Source organism: Oreochromis niloticus, linkage group LG20 (assembly GCF_001858045.2).
Source record: "Oreochromis niloticus isolate F11D_XX linkage group LG20, O_niloticus_UMD_NMBU, whole genome shotgun sequence".
Lineage (NCBI taxonomy): Eukaryota > Metazoa > Chordata > Actinopteri > Cichliformes > Cichlidae > Oreochromis > Oreochromis niloticus.
In genome coordinates this window covers 4930966-4941286 of record NC_031984.2, presented here as the reverse complement: position 1 = coordinate 4941286, position 10321 = coordinate 4930966, and the positions used below count along the sequence as shown (strand labels likewise).

Sequence of the window (10321 nt, the reverse complement as noted above, 5' to 3'; positions counted from 1 at the left end):
TTTTTTTTTTAAACTGCAACGTTTTTTTTAAAATGACCTCTAATACTCCTTTCATGCTCGGCATTCTCATTCTTGAACTCTACTAGAGTAGCGTTGCATGACTTCAAAGAACCGCCTCTCCTTGATCCTGGTTCTGCCCGAGGTTTCTTCCTCTTAAAAGGGAGTTTTTCCTTCCCACCATTGCCAAGTGCTTGCTCATAGGGGCTGGGCTGATTGTTGGGGTTTTCCCTGTAGTATTGCAGGGTCTTTACAATATAAAGCATCTTAAGGTGACCATTGTTGTTATTTGGCACTATAAATAAACCTGAATTGAATCAAAAGTCAACATAATCCCTATCTTGTCACAGTTCCTACTATATTAGCTAGTTTTGTAGTTGCCCTTGATATTTGTAGTTTCTGCTGCCTTCTATCTTCATGTTTCTGTGTTAGATTTCTGTGTTTTGTTGACTTTCTGTTTTACTTCAAAGCGTAGTTTCCTCATGTGTTATACTGTGGTTTTATTTCCTGCTTTTCTTCCTTTCAAGATTGTTTGCTGCACCTTAATTATTTCCACCTGTGTCGAATTACCCGTTCAGCCCTCTCTGTATTTAGTCTTGTTTTTCCCTTTTCTTTGTTAAATCGTCTCTTTATTTAACCATTGTTCCCATGTGCCTTTAATTTAGTTTGACCTGGTTAAATTGGCTTTTTAAATGGCTTTTCTCGACACCGCCTTTATACCAAGCATGACACATTTATCCTTTACACCCTTGAATAACTGTAACATTGAATGAACATTGTAATGGTATACATATGACAGAAAAAGAGTGTAATGGAATTATTTTAATTCTTTAACATCTTTGAAATATTCTGACAGCATATTTTTATTCGTGTGTTAAAATGTTATTCTTTGAATTACGTCTTTTTTTCTCAGAATACTAAGATTATTACTCTAGGAAATTTACATTTTTATAATCTAATTACATATTTAATGAATTTCAAGTGGCTTAATTAAACATTAACACAACTTTTTCTCCGTGTAACTTTTTTTTCACATTGTATTGTTTTGATGTTATTGCATAAAAACTCGGGAAAAACTAAGAAATTAAACAAGATGGCTTTTAGTTTCGCAGATTTAAGAGATGATGACTTTTTTTGTTCTTTCATGCAACATTGCGACTTTATTCTTGAAATATTGTAGCTTCGTTTTTCAGCACGTTATTGTCTTTTTGTGTGTTTGTTTATTGAGTTTCATCTGAGGGTTTTTTATCTTAGCAGACAGTTTTTAGTTGAGAGTAAAGACCAGCGGTGGGTTTTCTTCCTGTTAGAATCAGAAGTAGGAATCTGAATTTCAGCCGGTATCAACAGGAAGCAGCAAGAAAGTTCTTGTCACGTGGCCTCATACGAGCAGAGTCAGGACGTTCTGGCACTTGAGCTTTGAGAGAAAGCGAGGAGCTTCTAACAGATCTGATGACCACTGGGCGCTGCTATCACCCTGTCATCCTGCAGGGAGTCGGTTGGTAGAAAGCAGAGCGGCTGATGCTGGGAGGAGCGGGAGGGTTCATCGGCCCGTGTGTGCTCTGCAGAGATAAGCAAACCTCCATGCTGGAGGTGCACGGCTGATAAACACAGAGATGGGAGTGTTTTCATTTTTCTGATATGTGATCTGTTTTTGTTCCATCATATTTAGAGCGCAAAGGTCGGATCACAGCAGCAGTTTAGAACCGTTATCGTCCTACAAAGACTCTTCAGCAGCCCTTCCTGTTAATCTGGCAGCAGTTTAATGTGCCACTCATTAAAACTATCATAAAAAATTATGTTCCAAAAATTGCATTCTCCATTACACGTCAAGGCAAATGCATTTTCATTCCAACAAAACACCTTTATGAAGTTATCATGAAATAAAATAAGACCTCGATTCGGAAGATTAGGAATGAGTAAACATGTTAGCCATGAAGCAGCTCTTTGGTTCTGTTGGCTTAAAATTTAAACATTTGCACCACCAGCTGTGCACTGTCATCACAGGGCAGTGGAACAACCAGTAATATGTGTTACTCTTTGAGCTGTTTTTGGTCCTTTAGGCAAAGAACTTCAGACAGTAAAAAACTGTCCAAGGCAGCCAATACCTGTTATGCTTATCCTCTTCTTCTGACTTTTTGGGGGAGCTGCACCTCTGTTGGCTCTGTCTATGACTAAGTCCTATCTCTCTTCATAGGCAAAGAGCTTCACAAACGGACTTCCCCTCACGATCATAAATCCTGCATAGTGCACTGCATGGAATGGCTTCACTACAGCACAGGAATGCAGAGGAATATTATTCCAAAAGTCATTAATGCAGGTGGGGGGACTCCAGGCATCAAGGGCCGGTGTCATGCAGGTTTTAGACGTGTCCTTGATCCAACACAGCTGATTTAAATGGCTAAATTACCTCCTCAACATGTCTTGTGTTTTTCAGAGAACTGGTAATGAACTGTGCATTTGATTCAGGGGTGTTGATGCAGGGTGATATCTAAAACCTGCAGGACACCTTGAGGCCTGGAGTTCCCCACCCCTGCTTTAATGCCATCACCTACGTTCACTCCTAATCAGTCCTACTTTCATAAGCTCGATAAAAAAAAAAAAAAAAAAAGGGGGGGGGCTACATGTTACCTGCCAGTTTCATCCAGATGCAATTAATTCTGGTTTAAAAAAACTAGGACAATGACCACCAAACCCAAGGTTGCAAAGTGGTCCACAAATCAGTGGCTGAACATCTGTACTACCGTACTTCAGAGAAACCGAACACTCCTTGGAGACCTTCCCAACATTAACATGCTTTTAATTTAAAGAGGATTTTTTCCTTTATTTTCTGTGCTATAAATACTGTTACATCTGTTCATGGGCAGTGTACTAATAAGATAATAGAAGATAAAAAAATAACAGTGCACTGGACTCCAAATCTTAAACATAACAAAGGCTCTAAATGGATGATAGAAAGCATCTGAGTGAACTGTGAGTGTTTAGACTAATCGGAGTAATTAAAGTGTTTGTTGTTGATTGTCGTTAAAGCATTTTATTTATATGTATTGTAATTATCGTTTTTCTCTTATTGTCCCAATGTTATTATAAAGCTGAAATGGATTTGTTTTCAGTAAGTGCCTTTATTTTGTTTTCGTCATTTACAAGCAACCTCTGTGAGCTAAAAGTTTAAGATGTAGACTCTGTTTGATGTGATAGAGAGAGGATATCTCTAATATGGTCATCTAAGGCACTCAGGTCTGGGCTCTGAGCACAGAAGCTCCGCCCATCTGTCGTCTAAACCCTCTGTTTGTGAGGGGCAGCCAATTAAAAGAAAACTGGCTTCTTAAAGGAGGAGGCACTAAAACAGCTTGTTTCAGGCAGTGGATGAACTAAAGGACCCTTTTCACAAAGAGGACTTAAGGCTCTGACTGTCTGAGGACCATCAAGGCTGCAGGTTGGCTGTAATGAGCTCTGCAGGTTGTAGGTGGTGCCTTCTTTTAAAGTCTTTTTAAAAATTATTATCGGATACATATCACAACGATAAAACTATCAAGCTGATTGTCTCACCATCTCCAGCGACCTCCTTAATGTGGGCGGCGTCTGTCTTGGAGGAGGCTTGGCTTTTAGTGGAGGATAAACGCTTCTGTTTGGTGCTCTGATGGTGGTGATGATGATGATGTCTGTTAGAGGTGGACGACGGAGAGGCAGGTGGAGGAGGAGATTTCATGGAGGAAGATGGAGGAGTGCAGACGGGGGGAGGGGATGTTGACGATGAGCTGTCCACACCTGAGAAACAGAGACATGACATCGCGGGTGACATCACACAAGACGTCAAACTGAGCCACATCACACTCGGTCAGATACAATTACTCACCTTTCTGTTTCCACGGTGACGATGAGGGCTGGGCGGGCAGGAGTCGAGAGACGTCATTGGTGGAGGAGCCGTCCGTCGAACAGTCATCACTGCTGTCAGCGTCTGACCTATGAGAGGCAGGGGGAGGAGCTTCATCTGCAGGAAGAAACCAGCGGTTCCAGGTGAGCTGGGTGTAGGTGAGAGGGCGGCCTGTTTTACCTTAACCTTTGATTCACAGGAAGTCTTTCCATTAGTTCAGCCTGGTGTTTCTCCTTGTTGATCCTGCAAACCTCTTCAGTCAGCTGTGTCTCTAACAAGAATTTGCTCTTGTTTGTAAACCACTCAGACCGAAGCACCAGAAAACCTTCATATGGCTGCTCCTTTTGGAATTTCTTGTTTGGAGAATTTTGGGGAAACTGACCTTTTTGGTTTGTTTATGTGTCAGAACTTATTGAGTGGGAGGAAACCCAGCCTCTAAGTCTCAGCTCATGGCGAAAAGTACAGCAGCGGTGTCCTGAAACAGGAAGTCCTCTCAGACAGGATGCGTATCCAGACGGAAGCTCTTAAACTGACCTCGGGTCAGAGTTTAAGAGGCTCTGTGATGCCGTTAGAAACATGGAGGCAGTCTGAAAACTCTCTGCTGCTCACTCCACTAAGGTTACAGACACCCACTGAAGCCCCGCCCACACACACAGTCACACACATTTAGCAGCTGACAGCTGGATGCTTGCACAAACTGTATATGAAAGATGAAAGTAGCTGCTGTGATGTCATTCGGTGGTATTTGGACCCCTTTTTTGAGGTGTCACTGTTAGTGTTAGCTACTGTTAGCTACTGCCATGTTAGCTTTAAGTTATCAGCCAATGTAACTAGGCGTGGTTAGAAAGCTGCATTTACAACCTGCACAGGTGCAAAGCACAGACACATATCTGCATATTAGTGACTAATAACAAGGTACAGCATTAACAGCAGGAGCATGGTGCAGCGGTGACGCTATCAGCCAGCTAACACCTACAGCTGCCCATTGGCACAACTTCCAGTCAAAGTGACCTAAACTTAAGAAAGCTTTAAAAATCCGCACGGTGGTGCTGTAAGAAAACCAAACCCCATACAGCTGTTTTAAAACTAGCCGTAGAGACCAAAATGCTTTTTCGTTGAGTCTGTAAAATGTTTATTTCTGCAGTAAAGTTGCTTTTGGAGCCATCCTGACACGGCCTTTGTCGTTTTGGCTCTCCACACTGACTTCAGTCTACCCTCTTATAGCTGCAATTAGACATTTCAGATTCAAGGTCACTCTCTTGAATACTTCCCACCCGGTGATCCAGCTGGTAAACAGTGTCATTCAGGTTGAATTTGAGATCAGTTTTCTTTTGTTTCCGCCCACTGCTTGTTGCCAATTTTTCCTGCCATTGTCTGAGACACGCCATGGTCTCTCTTCACCACATCGCTCAGATCTCTTCCTGTTTGTGCATCTGTTTATGGTTTCTCTCTTGCTGCAGAGTTGTTTTTTTCTTTTACTTTTGGGACTTTCTAATGTTTACGCCATCTCTGCCCCTGAGTTCATCCTGTCTCACCTCATCACACCCTCTCATTGTCTCACCTGTGCTGTGATGCGGGAGCATCCCGTTGGCTGTTGGTTGGATCGTGATGCATTCTGACTGGTTTTCCGACTTGTTTTCTCCGCCTTCAGTGACGTTAGATGCAGTAAAATGTGATGTCACATCCATCCTGTCAGAGAAATTAAAGCATGGAGAATAATTGTGACTAATATGATCAGTGAGGATTTTATTAACAATATCGAACAGAAATTAAGACGCAGATAACTGAATGTGGAAATTTTAAATACAGGTTTTAACTGGATTTTTGCCCACGTGTTGACTCAGCTGAGTCTTTTATATTCTTTAAAATGCAGCTGCCAATTAATTTCATTTAAAATGAATAAAATCTGAGAAAACTTCCCAAAGTTTTTGTACAATAACATATTTATTGATGTCATGGAAATGTGCACATCCATACTAGGGAAGTATTCAGAGTTACAGGGAGTAAAAGTACCTGTAAGGAAAGGGAAACTTTAAAAGCTTACTAATTTATGTCATTTGTCCTGGTCGACTTTCCTTTTTAAGCACACGAGGGACGACCCTGGCATAAAGGGTAAGAAGGAGACGTTTCATTTGCTACGGTGAGACAAGCCTTTAAAATGTACCCAGAATGCACTTTTAGAGATTTTCTCCAGTGAATTATCAGCAAAAAACCCATCAAACATCCAGGGTAGAATGTCTTGTTATTATACTTGTTTTGTTTAATTATTTTCAACTTAGTGAAGTTTCAGTTAGTTTGGGTTAATATTGAAAATATTAGTTGTTAGTTTAGTTTAGTTTAGTTAGTATAGTTAAACTATAATAACTGTTTTCTGTTCCTCCATGTCACACTAAACTGGTTCAGTTTTTCTGGTGAAACTACGATTTGTTCCATGATACTGGTGCTCAGAAACAGATTTTGAGAGCTAAAAAAAACACAGTGTACTTTCATGGCCTACATTGCAAATTTAAAAAAAAAAATTGTGACGAACTCAACAGGAAAAACAAAATGTGACACAGAGATTTCAGTCTGTATTTCAAACCCGCGTGTTTTCTACTCTACTCAACGTCCAAGATTGCAGGTGTGTTAGCAGTAACGAACATGAAGAAGCAGGAAAAGTGACCAGAGGTCATTAATTGTCACAGCCTCAGTCATGGCTGCCCTCACTAGACACATTCAACCCAACCAGAAGCAAGAAAACACAGCAGTTCACATCATAAATGAACAACAACACAACATAACCACAATATGGGCATTGACGCTGTAACTTAACACATTAACATCAACATGAAACGTCCCATGATTCTCTGCAGTGGCCTCTCTCCTCAGGCTGCGACTTTATGAAGGTAAAAGTTTGAATAATAATAATAATGGATTGCATTTATATAGCGCTTTTCTAGGCATCCAAAGTGCTTTACAATTCCACTATTCATTCACTCTCACATTCACACACTGGTGGAGGCAGCTACAGTTGTAGCCACAGCTGCCCTGGGGCAGACTGACAGAAGCGAGGCTGCCATATCGCGCCATCGGCCCCTCTGGCCAACACCAGTAGGCTGTAGGGCATAGGTGTCAAACTCTGGCCCGCGGGCCAAATTTGGCCCGCGAAGCCATGCCAAATTACTATTAGAGCTGGCCTACTGGTATTATACAGCTAATATATATATCGTTTAGTATTAAGCTTTGCTTGTTCCATATTCAGTTTTTCAGCAAAACTTGTTTGAGTCCATAAGAAAAGATTCATTCTTATATCTGGAGGAAGATTTTTTTTTTCAATAAATATTAATGTTAGCCCACGACTTTGTTCCAGTTTTGAATTTTGGCCCACTGTGTATTTGAGTTTGACACCCCTGCTGTAGGGTAAAGTGTCTTGCCCAAGGACACAACGACCAGGACAGAGAGAGCAGGGGGATAGAACCGGCAACCTTCCGGTTACAGATGAACTTCCCAATCCCCTGAGCCACGGTCGCCCCACAATGTCTTCAACAAACATGAAAAAACAAACAAATACACAAAAAAATTTAAAAAATCAGCTGATTTCCCCGGGTGTACTTTGAATTTGACCATCCCAGCAGTTTGAACATTGCCACAGCAGCTTTACTGGGAGAGCTGACCTTTCCTGTCATCACAAGCTTCTTGAATGTCTTCCTGCTTTCCAAACACTGTTTTCACCATAAAAGTCTAAATCCTGCCGAGCTTTTAGTCTTTTTATAGAGAAAAAGTGAGGTGGATGTGAAGGGATTAAGATTCCTGCTGTAAGAGTAAATCAGCTGCTCTGTGTTCTGTTGAAGCCTCGTCTTCATTTTTATAGATCAAGGCGAGAGTAACCGAGGCTTAGAGTATTCATTAAGGTATTTGTCACATAGATACAACGCCATATAAAACAAATATAAAAGAGGTTATTTTCACGAGGCACAGAGATTTAGTGGGGTGTTGATCACAGGGTGGTTAGCAACGTAAAAATGTTGTTTCTTGTTTTGGTTTTTGAACTTAAATAGTTTTATGTATGTACCGTATATGAGTGTAGACTTGTATGTAGTTAAACATGTGTATTGTGAGATTATATGTCGAACTCTGATCATTAATTTGCAAATTATAGAATTTGAAATAAGGAGGTAGAAACAAACAGGTGTAAACTTCATCCTGCTCCATTAAGAGCACAAACATTGTTTGGATGTAGAGATATTCATGACCACTGGATGTCTTTACTTTGTTTTTCTGGTTATTTTAGTTATATTTACATGTTCAAAATAAACTCTATTCTGTTCTATTTATTTATGAGCTTTTATCTTATTTTTTATTGCACAGAAAAAAGATGAATCTTTAAGAAACAATGGCAGAATTTTCTCTTCGGGGTAAATCCTACACCTGTAATTTTTTTTTAAAACTTTTTGTGTTGCAAAAGGAGAAAAAGGAGGCGAGGATTATCGGGGAGACAGAGGAGGAGGAGGAGAAGAGTGAGAGATGGGAAAAGGACACTAGCATTAAACAAAATATTAACTTTATAAAAAGCATCTTAAATAAGCTTGAGCTGCATCATTTATCAGCAGATATTTTTAGCCTCTTTGTGGGTTTTCTCTGATTTTCCCATGAGGTCCAGCGCTCTCTGTAATGATTTCGAGCTTGTGTGTGTGTGTGTGTGTGTGTGTGTGTGTGTGTGTGTGTGTTAAATTACTAAAGAAATCAAAAGATTGGCTGTGGAGCATGAAACATCCGTGTGCAGTGGTCTGTAACTCAATGATCCAGGCATGCACTGAGTGCTTAAAGCCTTCAGTCCAGCCATGATGTGAATATGAATGTGGCTCTGATGGATGGTGGGAAAGTCCCGCTCTGCTAATAATCAAAAGACTGCATGATCAGCGACGAGGCTGGAGACAGCATCAGACTCTCACCTCACAATTATTATGAATATCAGTGAAACTCCTTTATGACTGTAAGGAGGTGGAAACTCTGCAACCAGATACCAAGAGAACAATCACACAAATATTTACAGTATCATCATATCTGTAATATAAACATCCACCCGTCTACTCTCTTCACCTCTTGGAGCCTGTCCCAGCTGTCACAGAGTGAGCGGGTATACACCCTGGACAGGGCGGCAGTTTAACACCAAGAGACAGACAATCCTTCCCCTCACATTAGAACCTCTGGCCAATTTAGATTCACCAGTTAACTGAACACGCGTGTCTGAGGGAGGAAGCTGGAGAGAAGCCACACAGACACGAGAAGAAGGCCCCAGCCGCTGGTTTTTAACCCAGGACCTGCATGCTGTGAGGCCAACCACTGCACCACCCATCCAAACACAACAACATGATATCACGCTGGCTGCTCACAGTTTCACATCAGAGCTCAATGAATGAAACACTGAAGTTGAAAATCTCTGCTGACATACATCGTTTAAACAACACGGCGTAACAGCGGTGAGTGTAATCCAAAATCATCAACCCTTTGAGAGCTGGATTCAACGCCTCCCACAACTTGTTATAGATGTCTTTACGGAAATGTGGTCACTCGTGTGGTAAAGATAAGGATAGGTTATGTGAAATCTGTTTAAAAAAATACCATTATAAGCTTTGAGTTTACTTTTCCACTTCTAATCAGAACACTGTGATGTTCTGCAGTGAACCATGGCTAACACACCGAGACCCAGAGTGAAACTGCTCAGCTCGTGGAAATGAGTCGAAAAACTGCGATAAACAACATTTCAGAAATTTTTCAGAGTGTCGGTCATAGATGAAGGGAACTTATACGGGCATGAGAAACACTTTTAAAGAGCCTTTACAATTATATACCTGTATAAAATATAGTGGAGACATCGATGACCACACTCAGTCATTTTAGTTGCTCAAGTATCATCTGAAGGTTAATAATTATGGATTATGTCAGTATGAGTTCATCCTAGCTCCCAGCTTCAGGTACAGTTATGTTTCTAACAGGTGAGTCTGCAGGAGGCGTCACCTGAACGCTGCAAACATTCATACACATAAAGAGCCCAAAGCCGGCTTCTGTTTTGCCTTAATGATGCATTCGCTGTTTAATTTGTGATGTAAATCAGGAAAACAACAGCTTTACTCAGCTGTTTGAGATATTTTATTTCACATTTTTTCAAATGACTTCTCAGTTTGAGATGTTAAATAAATTTACGTATCCATTTTGTTATTATTACACACTTCAGTGAAATGCAGGTGTCTTTAAAACACCTTAAAAAACTGTTAAATATCAAATCCTGGAAGTCACTTAATCGCAGAGAGAAAACGGACAAATAAAGAGAAGTTTCTCACCTGCAGCTTCTTTCTTTCTTTCTTTCTTCCTTTTTATTCGTCAGTTATGTCGTGCCGCGTCTGAATAAACACTTTGCTGTCTTTCTGTGTGCAGCGTTCACATGTGTGTGAAGACCACCGCCTCCTCCGCTTC

At 40.7% G+C, this 10321-nt stretch overlaps 1 protein-coding gene across 4 annotated transcripts in view; it reads right to left on the bottom strand.

Moving 5' to 3' along the window:
- The window catches only part of zgc:113363 (myoD family inhibitor domain-containing protein), a 14411-nt gene extending 4090 nt beyond the window's left edge, over positions 1-10321 (bottom strand). The window contains exons 1-5 of one of the 4 annotated variants that reach the window (XR_002057665.2): positions 10189-10321; positions 5430-5557; positions 3851-3985; positions 3544-3762; positions 38-1581 (exon numbers count right to left, since the gene is read on the bottom strand). Coding sequence is in view for 3 of the 4 variants with exons in the window: in XM_013265638.3 (XP_013121092.1) it covers positions 3544-3762; positions 3851-3985; positions 5430-5556 (481 nt within the window). In the remaining variant the exon portion in view is untranslated. The other 3 variants (XM_013265638.3, XM_013265639.3, XM_005462463.3) reach the window with 3 other exon arrangements.